Raw genomic sequence first — 22,599 nt, forward strand, 5'->3', positions numbered from 1 at the left:
TTGGCCAGGAGACGTCATAGACACTTGTCCCCCCGGGACCTCCGGCACAAGCTTAATAGTTGAATATTTAATTCGTGGTTTAGTGGTAATTTATTGAAGGTAGAGGGGTTACCAGCCCCTCGAACCAGTCCAGAGCCACCATTTAGCCACTGTGGTGGTCAGAGACGCCATGAGGGGAGAGGCCAATCGGAATTGGCCCTCCCCCCACGGCACTGCCCATTACAGTGTTGTCCGTCCGGCACCGTGAGGAGGTAGGGGGTTGCTTTGCCGGACACACACACGCACACACACACATATGGACTCACACAGACATCGACTTTAGACACACACATAAGTAGTTATACACAAATGGACACACACAGACTTACACACATATCGACTCGCACATACATACATAGACTCAACAACAACCGCCATTCGCCACTAAGTGGCGGTGACGTAACCACAACGCTTGTGGCAGGCTATGTCCACCTTGAGGCCACGTGAAGTGTCGAACGCCCGCTGGCAGGAGGTCACGGGGCAGAGCCAGATGCCACAGGTCGACTGACTGAGACGACTGGCTGATGCAGCACCTGTGCCAACTTGCTGTGCTTTAGCCACCCAGCTGTTGTTGTGAGCGTCGCGTGGAGTGTCCGATGGTACATACACTCACACACACATTGACCTACACAAACACACATATGGACTTACAAAGACACATATCGACTAATTCACACGAAGATAAAGATCCCCCATATAGCCTTAACAGACTGTAGGGGCAAGTGCTGTTAGCGAGCACCTATGAAGGCCGGCACGGTACACGAGGGGGTGGGTGACAGCACCACGCCCGGCCGCCTTTGTTTCCCCAGTGGCGATGTTCACACACCACAGCAGTTACTCGTTTTGAGGCTGAGTCGACCTCAGGGAGGCCCAGGAGCGGTTAAAATAGTCATCACCGGTGGTGTCCGTGAGCGGGAATCGAACTCGGGTCGCCGGGTTCGTAGTTCGGCGCGCTAACGACTACACTACAATGCGTTACGCTTCCACATGCGTGGGTCACATGACAGATATGACGTCACAGCTCACTTGCCGTGCAAAAAAGATATACATTTTTAAGCTCCCCCCAAAAAAAATAAACAAGTGTATTTTTATCATTTTTGCAGGGTGTACAGTCTGGAAAGTACCCACATGGCAAATTTCAAGTTTGTTGCATGTCGGGAAGTACGCTAAACATTTTGAACGGACACCCCCCCCCCCCCCCCCCCGGTCTTTGCACCTGATTAGCAGGAGGAAGATTTTTCCACAACTTTGGCTGTCGCCTGATGAGGCTGGTTGTTGTAATTACCGGCGAAACATCACGGTACCCGAATTGTAAATGTTGTGGGTTTACTCTTCAACACACAACCGGTTAGTGCTGAACTAGTAACTAATTGGTGCGTTTTATTTGCGTGACAAACCTTACTAATTGTGGCTGAGTGTCGTGTCGTGGTGGCGGGTTTAACGACATAGTCAAATTTATGCCATCTCATCCAAAACCAAAAAACCTCATCCATAATATTTGTCGCGAATGCCTACTACGTGTTAAAGAAGATTGAATGTGAGTTTTGTTATTTCTGGATTTCAAGTTTTCGTGACTGCAAGGATCCATTCTCTTTGGTTTTTTCGGTAAAGTCACGTTGTGCCGGATGGTGGCACAAAATAATTCCCTCATCAAAACACTGCCCCATAAGGGCCCACTGCATCTCTGACCAACACCACCTGGCCAGTGAATTGGAACATGTACACCTAGCCCTTAAGATGAATGGATATTCAGGCAGCACTATCCGCAAAGCTGTTTCTCCTACTGTAGAGAAACAACCGGAGACTCCGATCAAAACCATCATGTTGCCATACATAGCAGGCGTTACCAAAAATATTTCCTAAATTCTAAACAAACACAAGATCCAGGTCCGATTCACTACAGTACACAACATCCGTGATTTGATCCCATCCGTAAAGAATGTCATTCCTGACTTACAGCACCCTGGTGTCTACAAACTGAGTTGCATTTGTGGTGACTGTTATATCGGGGAAACGAAACGACATGTATCTGACCGCATTCGCGAACACAAGTCAGATTTTAAACACGGTAGGACCAATTCTTCTGCCGTAGCTGATCATTGTTACAACACGGCGGGTTCTCATGATATTGTCTTCTCCGATACCAAAGTACTCTGCAAGCCTTCTGGATACTACCAAAGATTTGTCCATGAAGCCATCCAGATATACAAACATAGACATAACTTCAACCGAGAGGATGGTTTCAAATTGAGCAATCATTGGAAGGATGTCATTAACCAAGTTAAACTTTAGCTGCTTTATAGTTTACATGTATTATCCATATTTCCAGTCTTTTACTCCCAGCTTTATACACTACCATCACTTAAAAAAAATTACGTACAGTGTTTCAATAGTGCCCCAATATTCCCCCCTCCCTCCCATAGTATTGTAATGCGAGTGTAAACCGGGTTCGCTGCTGGGCTCTGGCCCAATCATACGGCCCGGGGTATTGAGGGGCAGAGCCCAGTATGGGGGACGTGTGGGAGGGCCCGCCGTTCACCTCGGGTCCAATCGGAAGCGAGGTGAATGGGGGTGGAGCCAGCAGGGCGCTATGGGAAGGCCGGATCTGACGGTCCGGAAGGGGAGGAGACAGGATCACGTGGTAAAGGGGTTATAGGTGGGAGCCTGGAAGGGCTCCGGGTCAGTTGTTGGAATGAAGAAGCTGGACCACGTTGGGTGGCCGGAGGGGATCCGCGCCATCAGCCACGTGGCTGGAGGAGCTTCGGCACACCGTCGGCCAGCGGTGTGCCGAGTGGGGGAGCGGAAGGACTGCCGAGGAAGCGCGTGTGGGGCGCGCGTGAGGAGACGCTGGTCCGCTGTCAGGACCAGCGGAGTGCGAGCAAGAAGCTAAATAAAAGAGCAACGGAGACCAGCAGTGTGTGACAGTCTTTTATTACAGTATGCCCTGGCTACTTCACTTCTCTTACACTTACCCTTATCTGACCTATTAATCAGCTAATCCCCCCCCCCCCCCATGCCCTGGCTACTTCACTTCTCTTATACTTACCCTTATCTTAACTATGAATCAGATAACCTCCCACCCTGGCTACTTCACTTCTCTTCTCTTACACTTACCCTTATCTGAACTATTAATCGGCTAATCCCTCCCCCCACTCCTTGGCTCCCCCCCCCCCCCCCCCCTTATCCTATATAATCACGGTTCTCTAAATAGCTCTCTTTATTCACTACAGTAATTTCGCTGTGGCGGTTCCACCTTGAAGACAGGCTTGTGTTGCTTCCGAAACGTCGTGATTTAATCGAGTTGTTCTCATTTGTTTATTTAATTTATTTAATTAGCGATTTAATTTATTTCCCATTTTATTTATTAATTATTTGTTATTGTTGTGAGCAGGTTCCAGTGTGAATCCGCGCCACTCTGCGTGCCAGACCACAGGCCCGGTCGTAATCCAGCCTTCATTCCACCCAGCAATCTCCAGCCCCTCAGGTGGATCTGCCTCATGCTGAGCCACATCAACAGTCCCAGCGACTTCTACGTGCAGCAGGTAAAGCGCTCGCCGGGCCCCAGCAAGCGATTTGCGTCTCTTGCACATGTTTTGGCCCTGGGGTCGGACCGTGCTCCGTGCATGATTGTTGTACGGTGTGTGGCGATGCGTGTAACAACAAAAATAGCTTTTTGCAACAAATGCAAAATAATGCTAGAAGCATATCTTTCAATGGGCAGTGCCTTTCTCGTCGTTGCTGCGGACATGGATTTTGTTTTCAGGTAATGCCTGAAGTGGGCGTCTCTGTGGCGAGATGTTAACTACAGGAAGTCGTGGGTTCAATCCTGACCCTGACGCCTGTAGATATGTAGTTTGTATGTCTCTGTCTCAGTCGTGTCGATTTTTCTCCGGGTACTCCAGGTTTTTTTCTTCATTTAGAATAAAAATCATGCATTTAAATTATTTGGGGTGCTATACATTTCCACGTGCTAAGATACTTCGTTATCATTTGTGATAGCCTGGTCACTTATAAAAAAGAGCTAAATCGCTCATTGGGCCTTACGTGGTAAAATCCAAAATAGTGAATAGTTTAAACTAGTGACTCGAGGAGCAGTCCCAGTCACCCAACTGCGTTGCCACTCACCGCCGTCACGGAGACTGCATCGATGTGTAGCTCGACGCTGATGTACATTTTCTCATGAAAAAAACCATGGAATTTGACTAAAGGTTTTAAGCTGCTTTTGAGTTGCCAGGAGAATGAAGGTTTAAAGCTATGTGGGTAACTCTTCTGTTAGTATACATATTTAAAAATAAATCGGCGATCGTGGTGTGCTCAGTGGGCTTTACCTGGTAAAATAAAAATTTAGTCCGGCTGTTTGAACGCGATATGTTTATTGTTATTCGACCTATTGAGCATGTCCCAAGGTTACAGGTGAGAGGACACGGGGGCCAGGTCTTTATTCTTCAGTTTGTCCGCAAGCGGGCCCACAGTTGTCCTGGCAATGCAGTCTCACCATGCTTGTGCTGGCAGTGCAGTCTCACCGTGCCTGTTCTGGCAGTGCAGTCTCATCGTGCTTGTCCTGGCAGTGCAGTCTCACCGTGCTTGTCCTGGCAGTGCAGTCTCATCGTGCTTGTGCTGGCAGTGCAGTCTCACCGTGCTTGTGCTGGCAGTGCAGTCTCACCATGCTTGTCCTGGCAGTGCAGTCTCACCATGCTTGTCCTGGCAGTGCAGTCTCACCGTGCTTGTGCTGGCAGTGCAGTCTCACCATGCTTGTCCTGGCAGTGCAGTCTCATCGTGCTTGTGCTGGCAGTGCAGTCTCACCGTGCTTGTGCTGGCAGTGCAGTCTCACCGTGCCTGTCCTGGCAGTGCAGTCTCACCATGCTTGTCCTGGCAGTGCAGTCTCATCGTGCTTGTGCTGGCAGTGCAGTCTCACCATGCTTGTCCTGGCAGTGCAGTCTCATCGTGCTTGTGCTGGCAGTGCAGTCTCACCGTGCTTGTGCTGGCAGTGCAGTCTCACCGTGCCTGTTCTGGCAGTGCAGTCTCACCGTGCTTGTCCTGGCAGTGCAGTCTCATCGTGCTTGTGCTGGCAGTGCAGTCTCACCGTGCTTGTGCTGGCAGTGCAGTCTCACCATGCTTGTCCTGGCAGTGCAGTCTCACCGTGCTTGTGCTGGCAGTGCAGTCTCACCATGCTTGTCCTGGCAGTGCAGTCTCATCATGCTTGTGCTGGCAGTGCAGTCTCACCGTGCTTGTGCTGGCAGTGCAGTCTCACCGTGCCTGTTCTGGCAGTGCAGTCTCACCGTGCTTGTCCTGGCAGTGCAGTCTCATCGTGCTTGTGCTGGCAGTGCAGTCTCACCGTGCTTGTGCTGGCAGTGCAGTCTCACCATGCTTGTCCTGGCAGTGCAGTCTCACCGTGCTTGTGCTGGCAGTGCAGTCTCACCGTGCTTGTCCTGGCAGTGCAGTCTCACCGTGCTTGTCCTGGCAGTGCAGTCTCACCGTGCTTGTCCTGGCAGTGCAGTCTCACCGTGCTTGTGCTGGCAGTGCAGTCTCACCGTGCTTGTCCTGGCAGTGCAGTCTCACCGTGCTTGTCCTGGCAGTGCAGTCTCATCGTGCTTGTCCTGGCAGTGCAGTCTCACCGTGCTTGTCCTGGCAGTGCAGTCTCACCGTGCTTGTGCTGGCAGTGCAGTCTCACCGTGCTTGTCCTGGCAGTGCAGTCTCACCGTGCTTGTCCTGGCAGTGCAGTCTCACTGTGCTTGCCCTGGCAGTGCAGTCTCACCATGCTTGTGCTGGCAGTGCAGTCTCACCGTGCTTGTCCTGGCAGTGCAGTCTCACCATGCTTGTGCTGGCAGTGCAGTTTCACTGTGGTTGTCCTGGCAGTGCAGTCTCACCGTGCCTGTCCTGGCAGTGCAGTCTCACCGTGCTTGTCCTGGCAGTGCAGTCTCACCGTGCTTGTCCTGGCAGTGCAGTCTCATCGTGCTTGTCCTGGCAGTGCAGTCTCACCGTGCTTGTCCTGGCAGTGCAGTCTCATCGTGCTTGTCCTGGCAGTGCAGTCTCACCGTGCTTGTCCTGGCAGTGCAGTCTCACTGTGGTTGTCCTGGCAGTGCAGTCTCACCGTGCTTGTGCTGGCAGTGCAGTCTCACCGTGCTTGTCCTGGCAGTGCAGTCTCACCGTGCTTGTCCTGGCAGTGCAGTCTCACCGTGCTTGTCCTGGCAGTGCAGTCTCACCGTGCTTGTCCTGGCAGTGCAGTCTCACCGTGCTTGTCCTGGCAGTGCAGTCTCACCGTGCTTGTGCTGGCAGTGCAGTCTCACCGTGCTTGTCCTGGCAGTGCAGTCTCATCGTGCTTGTCCTGGCAGTGCAGTCTCATCGTGCTTGTGCTGGCTGTGCAGTCTCATCGTGCTTGTGCTGGCTGTGCAGTCTCATCGTGCTTGTGCTGGCTGTGCAGTCTCACCGTGCTTGTCCTGGCAGTGCAGTCTCACCGTGCTTGTGCTGGCAGTGCAGTCTCACCGTGCTTGTGCTGGCAGTGCAGTCTCACCGTGCTTGTGCTGGCAGTGCAGTCTCACCGTGCTTGTGCTGGCAGTGCAGTCTCACCGTGCTTGTCCTGGCAGTGCAGTCTCATCGTGCTTGTGCTGGCAGTGCAGTCTCACCGTGCTTGTGCTGGCAGTGCAGTTTCACCGTGCTTGTGCTGGCAGTGCAGTCTCACCGTGCTTGTGCTGGCAGTGCAGTCTTACCGTGCTTGTCCTGGCAGTGCAGTCTCACCGTGCTTATGCTGGCAGTGCAGTCTCACCGTGCTTGTCCTGGCAGTGCAGTCTCACCGTGCTTGTGCTGGCAGTGCAGTCTCACCGTGCTTGTGCTGGCAGTGCAGTCTCACCGTGCTTGTGCTGGCAGTGCAGTCTCACCGTGCTTGTCCTGGCAGTGCAGTCTCACCGTGCTTGTGCTGGCAGTGCAGTCTCACCGTGCTTGTCCTGGCAGTGCAGTCTCATCGTGCTTGTCCTGGCAGTGCAGTCTCACCGTGCTTGTCCTGGCAGTGCAGTCTCACCGTGCTTGTGCTGGCAGTGCAGTCTCACCGTGCTTGTGCTGGCAGTGCAGTCTCACCGTGCTTGTGCTGGCAGTGCAGTCTCACCGTGCTTGTCCTGGCAGTGCAGTCTCACCGTGCTTGTGCTGGCAGTGCAGTCTCACCGTGCTTGTGCTGGCAGTGCAGTCTCACGGTGCTTGTGCTGGCAGTGCAGTCTCATCGTGCTTGTGCTGGCAGTGCAGTCTCATCGTGCTTGTCCTGGCAGTGCAGTCTCATCGTGCTTGTGCTGGCAGTGCAGTCTCACCGTGCTTGTCCTGGCAGTGCAGTCTCACCGTGCTTGTGCTGGCAGTGCAGTCTCACCGTGCTTGTCCTGGCAGTGCAGTCTCACCGTGCTTGTGCTGGCAGTGCAGTCTCAACGTGCTTGTGCTGGCAGTGCAGTCTCATCGTGCTTGTCCTGGCAGTGCAGTCTCACCGTGCTTGTGCTGGCAGTGCAGTCTCACCGTGCTTGTCCTGGCAGTGCAGTCTCATCGTGCTTGTCCTGGCAGTGCAGTCTCATCGTGCTTGGGCTGGCAGTGCAGTTTCACCGTGCTTGTGCTGGCAGTGCAGTCTCACCGTGCTTGTCATGGCAGTGCAGTCTCATCGTGCTTGTGCTGGCAGTGCAGTCTCATCGTGCTTGTCCTGGCAGTGCAGTCTCATCCTGCTTGTGCTGGCAGTGCAGTCTCATCGTGCTTGTCCTGGCAGTGCAGTCTCATCGTGCTTGTCCTGGCAGTGCAGTTTCATCGTGCTTGTCCTGGCAATGCAGTCTCACCGTGCTTGTCCTGGCAGTGCAGTCTCATCGTGCTTGTCCTGGCAGTGCAGTCTCACTGTGCTTGTCCTGGCAGTGCAGTCTCATCGTGCTTGTGCTGGCAGTGCAGTCTCATCGTGCTTGTCCTGGCAGTGCAGTCTCATCGTGCTTGTGCTGGCAGTGCAGTCTCACCGTGCTTGTCCTGGCAGTGCAGTCTCACCGTGCTTGTCCTGGCAGTGCAGTCTCATCGTGCTTGCCCTGGCAGTGCAGTCTCACCGTGCTTGTCCTGGCAGTGCAGTCTCATCGTGCTTGTGCTGGCAGTGCAGTCTCACCGTGCTTGTCCTGGCAGTGCAGTCTCACCGTGCTTGTGCTGGCAGTGCAGTCTCACCGTGCTTGTCCTGGCAGTGCAGTCTCACCGTGCTTGTCCTGGCAGTGCAGTCTCATCGTGCTTGTCCTGGCAGTGCAGTCTCATCGTGCTTGTGCTGGCAGTGCAGTCTCACCGTGCTTGTGCTGGCAGTGCAGTCTCACCGTGCTTGTCCTGGCAGTGCAGTCTCACCGTGCTTGTCCTGGTAGTGCAGTCTCATCGTGCTTGTCCTGGCAGTGCAGTCTCACCGTGCTTGTGCTGGCAGTGCAGTCTTATCGTGCTTGTCCTGGCAGTGCAGTCTCATCGTGCTTGTCCTGGCAGTGCAGTCTCATCGTGCTTGTCCTGGCAGTGCAGTCTCATCGTGCTTGTCCTGGCAGTGCAGTCTCATCGTGCTTGTGCTGGCAGTGCAGTCTCACCGTGCTTGTCCTGGCAGTGCAGTCTCACCGTGCTTGTCCTGGCAGTGCAGTCTCATCGTGCTTGTTCTGGCAGTGCAGTCTCACCGTGCTTGTGCTGGCAGTGCAGTCTCATCGTGCTTGTCCTGGCAGTGCAGTCTCATCGTGCTTGTCCTGGCAGTGCAGTCCAGAGGTGTGGACTCGAGTCATGTGACTTGGACTCGAGTCAGACTCGAGTCATGAATTTGATGACTTCAGACTCGACTTGGACTTGCATAACAATGACTTTGTCCCACCTCTGAGGTGTGGACTCGAGTCATGTGACTTGGACTCGAGTCAGACTCGAGTCATGAATTTGATGACTTCAGACTCGACTTGGACTTGCATAACAATGACTTTGTCCCACCTCTGGTGCAGTCTCATCGTGCTTGTGCTGGCAGTGCAGTCTCACCGTGCTTGTGCTGGCAGTGCAGTCTCATCGTGCTTGTCCTGGCAGTGCAGTCTCACCGTGCTTGTGCTGGCAGTGCAGTCTCATCGTGCTTGTCCTGGCAGTGCAGTCTCACCGTGCTTGTGCTGGCAGTGCAGTCTCACCGTGCTTGTGCTGGCAGTGCGGTCTCACCGTGCCTGTCCTGGCAGTGCGGTCTCACCGTGCTTGTCCTGGCAGTGCAGTCTCATCGTGCTTGTCCTGGCAGTGCGGTCTCACCGTGCTTGTGCTGGCAGTGCGGTCTCACCGTGCCTGTCCTGGCAGTGCGGTCTCACCGTGCTTGTCCTGGCAGTGCAGTCTCATCGTGCTTGTGCTGGCAGTGCAGTTTCACCGTGCTTGTGCTGGCAGTGCAGTCTCACCGTGCTTGTGCTGGCAGTGCAGTCTCACCGTGCTTGTCCTGGCAGTGCAGTCTCATCGTGCTTGTCCTGGCAGTGCAGTCTCATCGTGCTTGTGCTGGCAGTGCAGTCTCACCGTGCTTGTCCTGGCAGTGCAGTCTCACCGTGCTTGTCCTGGCAGTGCAGTCTCACCGTGCTTGTCCTGGCAGTGCAGTCTCACCGTGCTTGTGCTGGCAGTGCAGTCTCACCGTGCCTGTGCTGGCAGTGCAGTCTCACCGTGCCTGTCCTGGCCGTGCAGTCTCACCGTGCTTGTCCTGGCAGTGCAGTCTCACCGTGCTTGTCCTGGCAGTGCAGTCTCACCGTGCTTGTCCTGGCAGTGCAGTCTCACCGTGCTTGTCCTGGCACTGCAGTCTCACCGTGCTTGTCCTGGCAGTGCAGTCTCACCGTGCTTGTCCTGGCAGTGCAGTCTCACCGTGCTTGTCCTGGCAGTGCAGTCTCACCGTGCTTGTCCTGGCAGTGCAGTCTCATCGTGCCTGTCCTGGCAGTGCGGTCTCATCGTGCTTGTCCTGGCAGTGCGGTCCACAAGGAAGTGTGTAGGGTGGATGCCTGGATGGCAGTTCAGTGCAGACCATTGGCTACAACTGGAGATGAGGGAGAACCTATTGGGGTACCTTCAACTTGTTTGTAGAATATTCCATTCCAGGTGAAGTAAGTGTTGGTGAGGCAGTCTAACCAAGGCCGGTACATCAGTATTCAGTCCTTGTTGGACCAAATCTTCAATGATTGCAATGGTGTCATGTTAACAAAGATACTACATCGAAACTGACAAGCAAATCACCTGGAGATAGTGAGATGTCCTTAATTATAGATACCAAGTGAGCTGAGTTAAGTACATCTAAGGTGGTCTTGCCAGTGAATGGAAGCAAGGTCTCGGACAGAAATCGGACCAGTTTTGTAGGTACGGTGAGTCAATGGTAGAGACGATAGAACGGAGCGGTGTACCTTTTAACGGATTTTTGGTAAGCCTTAAAATCTGGGTGGTTTAGCAGCAGAGGGTTTTAGAGAGAGCCGCTTGTTTGGTTCCATTAAAGATGTCGAATCATTGATGATATTGTTGGTGTTCGTAACCAGGCGGTTGGTAGGATCTCTATTGATTTTGGTATAGCTGTCATCATTAAGTAGGTCGTGAATTGTATTTTTGTATGTAGTTTTGTCTATGATGACAGTGACATTGCCCTTGTTGGCTGAGAGGATGAATCTCATCTCTCTTTTTGAGTTGAGAAAGCTCAAAGCGTTCATCCTTGCTGATGTTGCTAATAGGTGTCTTAGCTTTTTTGAGGATTGCAGCGATTTCCGATCTTGCCACGTCTGCAGGAATGTGTCCCAAACCCTTAAAGGCTACGTCGACCTGGGCAATGATATCATCAACTGGGATGTGTTTAGGGGTGTCTGCGAAATGTAACGCTTTAGCTAGAACCGATTTTAGGCTGTCGGAAATTGGGCTGTTACTCTGATTGATAACAATCTTGTCACCGTCTAACTTTTTAATGTGTGGATCTGGCTTCTTCTTGGACAGGAGGTTGAACTTGGAAATCTTTGCATTTAGCTGACATTGAGGCAGCTGAAGAGGCTGTCATGTTATCAATCAGATGTCGACATTTTTTCCGTCAATGTTAAGTGGGATTGCAAGAGTGTCTTGTCTAAATTGTCTCGTTCAAATCGGAGCAATCTTATTTTCTCGAGATCAGGGCTAGGCCGGCCCTGAACAAGATCCGTTTAGCATTAGAAAAAGTAACAGCAGCAGATTTGTGTAAAGGTGATCGGTATTACCTTAGTGTCGCGGCATCTCTTCAGAAAAGTGAGCGACTTGATCAGATGAGTCTTCTTGTCTCGAAGTTTGTTAAAAGATCTAATAGTTGTGTGGAAACCCTCCCCATAGAGGCGGTTAAATCTTGACTTAAAGATTTCATGACTGCAGGAATAAAAAAAAACCAGCGGATGAGCTGCTGATTGACATGCTAATCTTACATTATGGTCCTGGGAGCCTACGGTGGAGTCTGGAAGATTCTATAGAGGCTAACCAGGATTGGTGGAAACGTACCACGTGACCCGGGTATTAAACAGGGGTGGAGACGAAAAACACGTGGTCAGAACTGGAATGAACGAAGGGAAGAGGCCACGCGAGAGCGGGGGGTCCAGGCTGCCACGTGGCTGCACGTATCTCTCTCTTCCTATCCCTCTCACGCTGTCTGTCAGCAGCGTGAACGAGTGTTGTAATGAAAGACGAATAAAGACCGGATTCCAGAAGTCGCTTCAACGACCTTTATTACATATTTATACGCAGATTCCATCCCCGCCCACTTACCCTTGGGCTACACCCATCTCAAACCTATATAACATCCTGCTTCAGGAGCTGTTGTGTATGTCGGATATTGAAAAATTAATAAAAACAATAACAATAAAATGAAGAAAAAAAAGCGTATATTTATCGAAAGTTATGCTAATTTATGTAATTATGCTAATTAGGGATATCATCGTGTTTGGTTATGCAAATGTATGCGATTATACAAATATATTTGGTTATTATAATTAGGCTTAGCTTCGTTATCGAGGGTCATATTATCAATCGGAAAAATACAACTAGTATGAAGTTATCCAAGTGTGATGTAATTATGCTAAATTAAGCCCGGCTTCGTTGTCTAGGGTTGTATTATCAATCGGGATAATACAATTATTTTCGCTTTAACATTTAATGATTATGTCTTGGTGTGTATGTCAGGTCTCCAAATTCAAATCTCAACGCAGGATACAGTTCTTTTAAATAAGATTATTACGCATGAACTCAGGCAGAAACCACTCAGACTCTTTAAGCAATTTTAATTCTAAGCAAAAACATAACACTCTAATACGCGAACTCTCATGCTTGGAATTATCCACAGTATCACTGGGGAAATTCCCGTGATTGATCCGTACATTTAACCATCAATACGTTGTTGAAATGGGCAACCGAACAATTGATTAATTCCACCGAGTAACACGAGCATATACAGCGATAGGAAAAGTCCTTAACACGCATGCTACGATATTCATACGAAAGGCAATAAAAAGATTATCAGTATATCCCGAAGGCAAAAGTATACGTCAACAGATTCATCGGCACGATTATATAATTAACTAAATGTCTTGGGACAATGTGTGCGACCATGTATGCCTGCTTATGTGAGATGCTTATCTTGCGCTAAGGCTTCAATTAATTCGTGGGCAAGATTCTGAGATCAAAAGAAAGGTTTAACACCATATTCTCCCGGTGAGCGTGTAGATTCGTAACGAAGGTTTCAAACGTTTAGCTTATGAAGTACCGTTGAGGACGCTTGGACACCGTTGTAAGGCACACGTATTTATTTGTACAAGTAGTCACACTGCGGACATACAATACTAGAGGGGTGTATCGGCCCCCTCACCCGGATAGCTGGGAATGCTCTACTAGCTACCCCTGACCTATCCCTAGTCCTCCACTAACGGGGAGGCTATCTGGCCCGACACTGGTCAGTCGGGCTACGGTACCCGGAGTCCCAGAGTACTAACTCTGGTTCACGGGACCACGCCACTGGCTCGGTCCTGCGCGGCCCTGACAAGGGCGGCGTCCCAGGGGAGTCCAGGGCTTAGCTAGTCGATCTTCCGTCTTCCCCCTTTTACTCTAAGACTGAACCCCGAGCTCTCCGGCTCATCCCCTTTTATACCCCCCAGAGGATCACAACCCCCCCCGGGCAGCCCCCCAAGCCGCCCGGTGCGGACGTCGTTGCGGGCACCTCCCCGTGTACTGACGGAGCCCCGCCCACTGTGTTTGTTACCCGTTTGATCCTATGCATACAGCCCTACACAAACAGCCCCTCTGTAACAGCCCTACACTTACATCGATGAATCTATTGGTAATTTTGATACGATTAAAAAGAAGAATAACGACTGAAGTACTTATAAACGACCGTATTCATATCACTCGATGAGAACCAATGTCTTCACGATCAGCTAATGGTTCATGCACTCTTATAATGGTACGGGTTCGGGAACCCATTTGTGACCCTGGTGCGGCCGGGTACGGGTAAGGAATCAAAACTCGTTTGCGACCTCTGCTTTAGACCGGTGCTCTGGTGAATGACGAATTACACAACGCACTTTTTGCCAGATCGCACTGTGTATATTTTTTATTTTTATTGCTGTAGTTATTAGTCATGAAAAATGTATATACGTCCAGTATATTCATTATTTAAGTTGTATGCAGTGTATAATGTACTGTATAAATATTTGACACTGAAATCAAGCATAGCTACTTTTTTGTCACGCACACGGTGCTGATTGCCGGACTGGTTACAACCATTGGAGTGGTTTTGCCGGTCTTGCCCGATCGGCCTGGGACTGCAGGATGATGTTGGAAGCTGGATAATCATGCTGGGGATAATCGATGATCAGCTGTAGTTGGTATAAGGAGTGGGTTTTTCACTAGAGCCCTGTGCTCTAGCTTTAACTCGCTTTGCATTGTAAAACAATACTTTGCCTTTTGTGGTTTCCAGGTGAGCACGACGAAGTGCGTGCTGGAGCTGAAGGGCGCTCTGCAGCGCTTCTACCGGGACGACCGCAATGATTGGACGGTCGTGCATCCCATTGTGGGGCAGCTTTGTGTTGCCCAGTTCAGCGCAGACCAGCAGTGGTACCGTGCCCAGGTCATCGGTATGTGCGGAACCGGTAGTCGCTAATGCCACGGATTGGCTTGGTACATGGGGTTAATATTAAGCATGTTAGCATGTAAGCTATAAAACTTATAAGCCCCCACACTGAGCTATATAGCTCTTTTTTCAATAGCAACCTGGCTATCATAAATTATAGCTCATCATGTCTAAATGTATATCAGCCAAACACTCTTAAATCCGTGATGTTGATTGTAAATGTGGAGAGGAAAAACCGGAGGACCCGGAGAAAAATCCATGCAACCACGGGGAGAACATACAAACTCCAAATATACAGCAGGTGTCAGGGTCAGGATCGAACCCACGACTTCCTGTATACAAGGTAAGGTAGTTAACATCTCGCCACCTTGTATCCTAATACAGTAAAACCTTGGATTGCGAGCATAATTCGTTCCGGAAACGTGTTCGTAATCCAAAGCACTCGTATATCAAAGCGAATTTCCCCATAAGAAATAATGGAAATTCAGATGATTTGTTCCACAACCCAAAAAGATTAATATAAAAATGATTAATACAAACTACCTTTTTATATTTTTATTATTAAAATTTTATATAAAGTAATCAAATTTATTCATTAAATTTAATCCTAGCTGGTGTGAGGGAGACGAGAGAGAGAGGAGAGGAGGGTTATTGTGTAGGACAACCTTCACTTGCAGCACAGTTACTAAAGGAACAGTTACTACACTTGGACACAATATACGCTCGCATGAATGTTGACTATGAGTGGGGCACGCCGACTGAGACCGAGCATGGGAGACGATTACCCACAATCCTGCAGCGAGAGAGAAGAACCATCGGCTCAGTTGTGATCACGTGACGCTCGGCAGACAAAGCGTATACTGTACGTACTACAGTACTCGTATTGCAAGACCTCGCTCATTTATCAAATTAATATTTATTTAAAAATTTTGCTCGACTTGAAAAACACTCGCAGACCAAGTTACACGCAATCCAAGGTTTTGCTGTATCTTTCATTTACATTTTGCTGTATTCTGTAAGCAACCATATAATATTTTACATGCTTTTGTTAATCTGTTAGCGTATCAGCCTTGTCGCGCCATTTTAGGCCAAGGGGTTTGTTCGTCCATACTTTACCACTCTGGGGAATGGAGGTTGGTGCAGTGGGACCGGACCGGATACGTTACTCGCCACTGACAGACATGGCCATGGCTCGAGACGCAGGTCCGCTGGGTTTACTACCCGTAGCTCCGTGCATTAACAGCTCCTCCCCAAGATGCTTCACGTGCAAATATGCTGACAAGCGTGATAATTCGATATACTTGTGTGTTTTAAAGAATATTTTGAAGACAACTCAACTGCTAAATAAATTGATTATCTTAAACTCCTGTAAAAAAAACTGGCTTGGCGGTGCTGTCTGGACAAGGCTTTGCGGCTGTTTGGCCCATCGGTGCTCTGGGGTTGATAAACAAATGTGTTCCATGTGTTCGTGGAAACTCAACAGCGGTTCTTCCTCTCTCCACTTTGAGAATTAAAATGTCGCCACCGTCTCAGAGACACTGATGGATGTTGGGTGGCAGGGTGGCGCAGCGCTATCACTCACTCGTGCCTTTGCAGCAAAGAGGCACCTGGCCTCCGTTACCGACTAGGGTGCCTTTCGATGTGAAGTTTGTATGTTTTCCCCCTTGTTATGGACGGGGCTTTCCTCAGGTTTTCTCGTTTCTTCAGTAGCCGAAATAAAACACGCACGGTGAATAGTATTGGCCAAACATTTCACGCTCACAAAAATACCTGCAAACATTGGTCAGTTGGGATTATTACTACTGCAAGATCTTGGCCAGTACCGACCTGGAAAATTATCTTGACTTGCCGAGGTGTTCCTGTTAAACAAGCTGTAGTAGTAATCCATGTTATAATGGATGTGCTATTTTTGTGAAAATCCATTTGGTGACAGAGACTTGGGCTGAGCACAGTTTTTGAACTCGGCACGTCGGGGTTTGCCAGTTTTCGTAGCAGATTACAGGACACGCCCTCAACTGTTGCTTTAAAATTACATTTGAGAGAGTACGGTAATTTAGAACGTGCGTAATGCTTTTCTATGAACTTTTAATGATCCAAGTACATTTTCTGGAGATGGATTTAACACCAGGGCCTGAACTGGTCCCAAACCCACCCTTCAACAGCGAACCCTGATCAGCGTGGTAGGCTATTGGTCAAACAACCCCAGTGATTGACGAAGAGTTGGGGAAGCTTTCATCCAGCAGTGTAAATATAAAAGGGGGCTGTACATTAACTATAATATTTGGGTCTTTCGGTAAAGTCACGTAGGTACAAAAATAATAGATCACGACGTTTCGATCGCAACACAAGCAATCGTCATCAGGTGCGACAAGCACAGCAAGAGAAAACTGCTCAAGTAGGCGAGAGATCTGCTGTGGCACGAGGTTATATAGGCCTCGGCAGTAGGGGGGGAAGGAAGCGGGGCAGAAAGTGGACCTCGCAGCAGCCCCCGGGTCACTGGAGTAAAGTGGACCACCGCGGCAGCACTGGAGAGATCGGCTGCAGGGGCCTCTATATGACCTCGTGCCACGGCAGCTCTCCCCCACGTGATGACGATTGCTTGTGTTGTGATCAAAACGTCGTGATTTATTTTATTTTATTTCTAACTACGTGACTTTACCGAAAGAACCAAAGAGTATTTTTTTTCTTTACTTGATGAGATCTCACATTGTGCATCGTAATCAACGTTTTTGGGTTTAGATCGCGTTATTTATAAATGTGTCGTAACCCTCCACCACCCGACACGGCCAATCAGTAAAAAGTGTCACGTTGACAAAAGACAAATAGTTCACTGCTTTAGCCCACCAGTGTGTTGAAGCGTGAAACCACAACATTTACAATTTGAGTACGACGTTTCGCTGGTGGTTTCACGCTTCAACACACCAGTGGGCTAAAGCAGTGAACTATTTGTCTTTTGTCAACGTGACACTTTTTTACTGATTGGCCGTGTCGGGTGGTGGAGGGTTACGACACATTTATAAATAATGCGATCTAAACCCAAAAACGTTGATTATGAATAATATTGGTCGCGAAAGCCTACGTGTTAAATTGTGCATCGTTACTGCCAGAGCAGTGGTTCTTAACCTTTACCGCAACCTGCACCCCTTTGGTTCTCAATCGTTAAAAAAATATATGTTAATAAACACATAGGGTTTGATGAAACAGTAGTTGTACTTACGTACCCGTGCTTAATTTGTTATTTACCTTCTAAAATGATCTGGCCATATCTCGCAGACCCAGAAAGGGCATCTCGCACCCCCATGTTAAGAACCACTGACGTAGATAGACATAGCTGGCTCGTATAGAGGCCGACGGAAATTTGGTTTCGGTTTCGGCGACGAAAGTTGGCAAATGGCCTCTTTCGGCATAATTTCTGTTTCGGCCGAAGCCAATAAGTTAACTTTCAGTTTACTTTAGGTTTCGGCCGATACTGATATTGACTTTCGGTCATCATTCGTCAACCAAAGATCTATTTTTAGAATATAATGCGAGTGCTACGTCTCACTCTGCTTATCGGACGGCGCTAGGCAATCCGATGCGATAGGCTGCAAACACACACACACACACGTCAGCAGCAGCAGCTTGGGAGCGAGGTAACAGCCGCAACCATGGTCTGCTAATTAGAGGCCGACCGAAATTCGGTTTCGGTTTCGGCGCTGAAAGTTGGCAAATGGCCTCTTTCGCCATATTTTCTGTTTCGGCCGAAGCCAAAAAGTTAACTTTCGGTTTCGGCCAAAAGTAATTTTTTTACTTACTGTCTGGTTTTGTTTTCGGCCGAAACCAGAAATTCAGTTTCGGTCGGCCTCTAGGCTCGTGACTGGAAAGTTGTTGGCGATCGTCTTTGTGGTGCTGCTGTGCATAACTTCTCCCCCTGTAGGTTTACCAGGAAAGGGAGATGTGGAGGTGAGATACGTTGACTACGGGAACACAGAACGCACCTCGGTGTCCTGCATACGCAAACTGGGCAACTCGTTTCTACAACTGCCAGAGCTGGTAATGAAAAAAGCTTGCATTGACCCAAGTTATGACCCACCACACATGGCCCCATGGTACAAGAGGACTGTACCTAAAATCCGACGATGATGATGATGGCTGAATTTAACTACCGGCAAAACATAACAGTACTCACATTGTAAACGTTGTGGCGGGTTTACTCTGCACACGCAGTGTGCTGTACTAGTAACGGATTGGCACGTTTTGTTTACGTGACAAACATTACCAATTATTGGATGTGTCAGGTGGTGACGGGTTAACCACACATTTATATTTACGTGACCTAACCCCAAAAATCCTCTTATGAATGATATTGGTCGCGATGCCTCCTACGTATTAAACTGACCTCCCTGTTTATTTGGATATATATCACACACACACTTAGTTTTTTTCGGTCAAGTCACGTAGGTAAAAAATAATAATAAAATAAAATAATAATAAATGAAAATAACTAAATTAAATCGCGACGTTTCGGAGGTAACACAAGTCTCCGTCTTCAGGTGAGACCGTCACAGCCAGATTTGCTGTATCAAGTGAAGGGAAATCCAAGAGACAAGATCTTATATACTGGTTAAGGGGAGGGGGGAGGAGATAATCTAAATGTAAGCACCTCCGCAAGAATTACGGCTGGTATTGGCTTCCAAAACCAAAAAATAGCAGCACTGTTAAACGCTGGGGATGTCAACAACTCGGTAAAATAGACTAGTACCTCGACTAGTACCTCTACGGGGAGGAATTTTACCTATCTGTTAGAGTTTTTAACAGACGAGACAGGAAGTCACAGCTTCTCAAGACGCTAGCCTTCCTCAAGAGATGCCGCGATAACAAGATAATACCCATCACTTTCACACTCACATCTGTTGCTGTATCTTCACCGAACTCAAAACAGATTTTATTTAAAGCTAGCCTATCACTAATCTCAGAGAGAATAAGGTTACTCCGATTTGAACTCGATAGTTTAGATGACTCTTACAAACACATTTAATGCTAACACAAAAAATGTCCCCTTCTGATTGGAATCACGTTGACAGCATGATTGCTGCCTCTGCTGATTCACTGTCAGCCAAATGCAAAGCTAACCTGATCTCTAAATTCAACCTCCTATCAAAGAAGAAGCCAGAACCACACATCACAAAGCTGGATGTTAACAACACCGTTATTAATCAGAGTAACATCCCGATTTCGGACAATCTGAAAACGGTACTGGCTAAAGGACTAAATTTCGCTGTCACCCCTAAACATATACCAGTCGAGGATGTGATTTCTCAGGTCGATGTATTCCTCAGAGGCATAGGACACATCCAAGCGGACGTAGCAAGAGCTGAAATAGCCACCATTCTCAAGAATGCTAAGAAACCCACTAGCAACATTAGCAAAAGTGAATGCTCTAAACTTGCAAATTTAAAAAAGAGAGATGATATAGTCATCCTCTCGGCCGACAAGGGCAATGCTACGTTTATCATGGATAAAGACTCGTACAACAACAAAATCCAGGACCTACTCAATGATGGTAGTTACTCCAAAATTAAAAGTGATCCCACTAACAGCCTAACGACAAAAACCAACGAGATCATCACCAGTTCGACTTCCCTAATCGAACCAACCAAACGTCCCTCCCTAAAACCCTCGGCGGCAAGACCTCCCAGATTCTATGGTCTTCCCAAGATCCATAAAGAAGGCACCCCACTACGGCCCATCGTATCCACGATCAACTCTCCTACCTACAAACTAGCCCGTTTTCTATCAGATACTCTGCTTCCCTTCACTGGCAAGACCTCTTCAGTAGTACTTAACTCAACCCAATTGGTTTCTTTGATCAAGGACATGGTACTGTTTCCTGACTATATCCTCATCAGTTTTGATGTGGTCTCTCTGTTTACCAAAGTCCCAGTGCCTGACACCTTAACAATAATTGAAGACTTGGTCCAACATGGACTGAATTCGGATGTACCTGCATTGGTTAGGCATTGCCTCACCAACACTTACTTTACCTGGAATGGCACCTTCTACAAACAGAATGAGGGTACCCCTATGGGCCCCCCCTTGTTACCAGTGCTAGCTAATGTTTTCATGGAGAAGTTTGAATCAGACGCCATCCAGACGTCTACCCTGCGTCCTTCCCTATGGAAGAGATGTGGATGACACTTTCGTTATTTGGCCACATGGCCTCCCAGCATTGAACCATTTTCTGGACCACATAAATTCCAGACACCCATCCATCAGATTCACCATGGAAGTGGAGAAAGATGGCAAACTACCAATCTTTGATGTTCTGTTTGAGATGAGACCTGATGGCTCCTTGGGACATTGTTTACAGAAAGGCCACCCACACAGATTCCTACTTGAAACATGATTCCCATTACCACCCGGCTCAAGAATTATCTCATCAAAACACTACCACAGAGCTCATTGCATCTCTGACCAACACCACCTGACCAGTGAATTGAAACATGTACATCTTGCCCTCAAGATGAACGGATACTCTGACCGTACTATCCGCCAAGCTGTTTCTCCCACCATACAGAAACAACCACCTGAAACTCCGATCAAAACCATCACGTTGCCATACATAGCAGGCGTGACCAAAATGATCTCCAAAATTCTAAACAAACATAAGATCCAGGTCCAATTCAGTACAGTACATAAAATCCGTGATCTAATCCCATCTGTGAAAGATGTAATTCCTGACTTGCAATACCCTGGAGTCTATAAACTGAGTTGCATCTGTGGTGATTGTTTCATTGGGGAAACGAAACGTCATGTCTCTGATCGAGTCCGCGAGCACAAGTCAGATCTGAAACACGGCAAAACTGATTCTTCCACCGTTGCTGATCATTGTTACAACGCTGTGGGCTCTAATGATATAGTCTTTTCCGAGACCAAGGTGCTCTGCAAACCTTCTGGCTACCATCAAAGATTTGTGCATGAAGCCATCCAGATATACAAACATAGACGTAACTTCAACCGTGATGATGGGTACAAATTGAGCAATCATTGGAAAGATGTTATTAACCATGTAAAAAAGATTTAACTACGCATATTTGTACCATCTTATTTGACTGGCACTAGTCTATTTTACCGAGTTGTTGACATCCCCAGTGTTTAACAGTGCTGCTATTTTTTGGTTTTGGAAGTCAACACCAGCTGTAATTCTTGTGGAGGTGCGTAACAGGTACTTTCCCCTTCTAGACCCTCCCCCCTCTCCCCCACCCTCTCAGTCCCTGACTGCCACATTTAGATAAGCTCCTCCCGCCTCCCCTTAACCAGTATATAAGATCTTGTCTCTTGGATTTCCCTTCACTTGATGCAGTAAATTTGGCTGTGACTGTCCCACCTGAAGACGGAGACTTGTATTGCCTCGGAAACGTCGTGATTTAATTTAGTTATTTTCATTTATTATTATTTTATTATTATTTTATTTTTACCTACGTGACCTTACCGACAAAACCTAAGATTATGAATCCTTGCAGTCACGAAAGCTTCAAATCTATATCACACACGGTGGTATTCCAAGAGTGTGATTAGGTTTTCAGCATTTGACGCTCGTGAGGAAAGAATGAACATTTACAGGGTCAAGATCTCTGCTTGGCTCTCCTGCAGTGTCTAGAGCAGCGTTGAGGAATGTGCTCACCCTTGCATTGCGTAACTTCCCTCAAACACACCTCACATTGTCGAGGATGACCACGTGGCTAAGGAAATGAGGGCCCCAGTAGTACATGGCTCTTTTAAGACTGTGATCCTAAAGGTCAAGGGTGCCACAGTGGTCAGGATATGGTTAACTGCCTCACCTGGTATACAGCAGGTTGTGGGTTCGATCTCGACCCTGACAATGCCTGTTGTATATTTGGAGTTTGCGTGTTTCTCTCTCTTCATGGTCGTGTGGAATTTTCTCCGGGTCCCTCCGTTTTTACACGCTTTCTATTTACCCACTCTGTTGTTGTCGTATCCTCAAATCTTGAAACTCAATTTTAACCCACTTCCCAATGTGGTATCGACTGCAAACTTTTGGTATACTTACGTCATACCGATGACAATACTATATTCTATCATTAAAAATTGTAATATATATAATTTTAAACATTATTACATGCTTTCTATTAACTCAGTGTTGTTGTTATCGTATCCTCAAATCTTGTAACTAAATTTTAACCCACTTCCCAATGTGGTATCGACTGCAAACTTCGTATAATTATGTCATACTGATGACAATACTATATTCTATCATTAAAAAATAAAAATAAATATTTTTTTAAACATTTTTTTTTATTTGTTGCTAGCGCGAAGTACCCGGCATTGCCCCGGGGGAAAAATACATTTTAAAACTTAAAAACATAACATATACAAATGTAAAGAAAACTTAGATCATTACCTCAATAATTAAAATAAATTTCGATTTAAAGCTTTCGTGACTGCAGGGATTCATCTTCTTGGTTCTTTCGGTAAAGTCACGTAGAAGG

At 48.1% G+C, this 22,599-nt stretch overlaps 1 protein-coding gene across 1 annotated transcript in view; it reads left to right on the forward strand.

Moving 5' to 3' along the window:
• Positions 1-3,486: 3,486 nt before the first annotated feature.
• LOC133353675 (tudor domain-containing protein 1-like) overlaps positions 3,487-22,599 on the forward strand; it is a 45,154-nt gene continuing 26,041 nt past the window's right edge. Inside the window, exons 1-3 of the mRNA XM_061570105.1 lie at positions 3,487-3,581; positions 13,958-14,114; positions 18,027-18,142. Coding sequence (XP_061426089.1) covers positions 3,537-3,581; positions 13,958-14,114; positions 18,027-18,142 — 318 coding nt within the window. The 5' untranslated portion in view covers positions 3,487-3,536. The remainder of the gene's footprint in view (positions 3,582-13,957; positions 14,115-18,026; positions 18,143-22,599) is intronic.

The sequence above is a fragment of the Lethenteron reissneri genome, chromosome 44 (genome assembly GCF_015708825.2).
Source record: "Lethenteron reissneri isolate LAM-NWPU_2019-01 chromosome 44, ASM1570882v1, whole genome shotgun sequence".
NCBI classification, from domain to species: Eukaryota; Metazoa; Chordata; class Hyperoartia; order Petromyzontiformes; family Petromyzontidae; genus Lethenteron; species Lethenteron reissneri.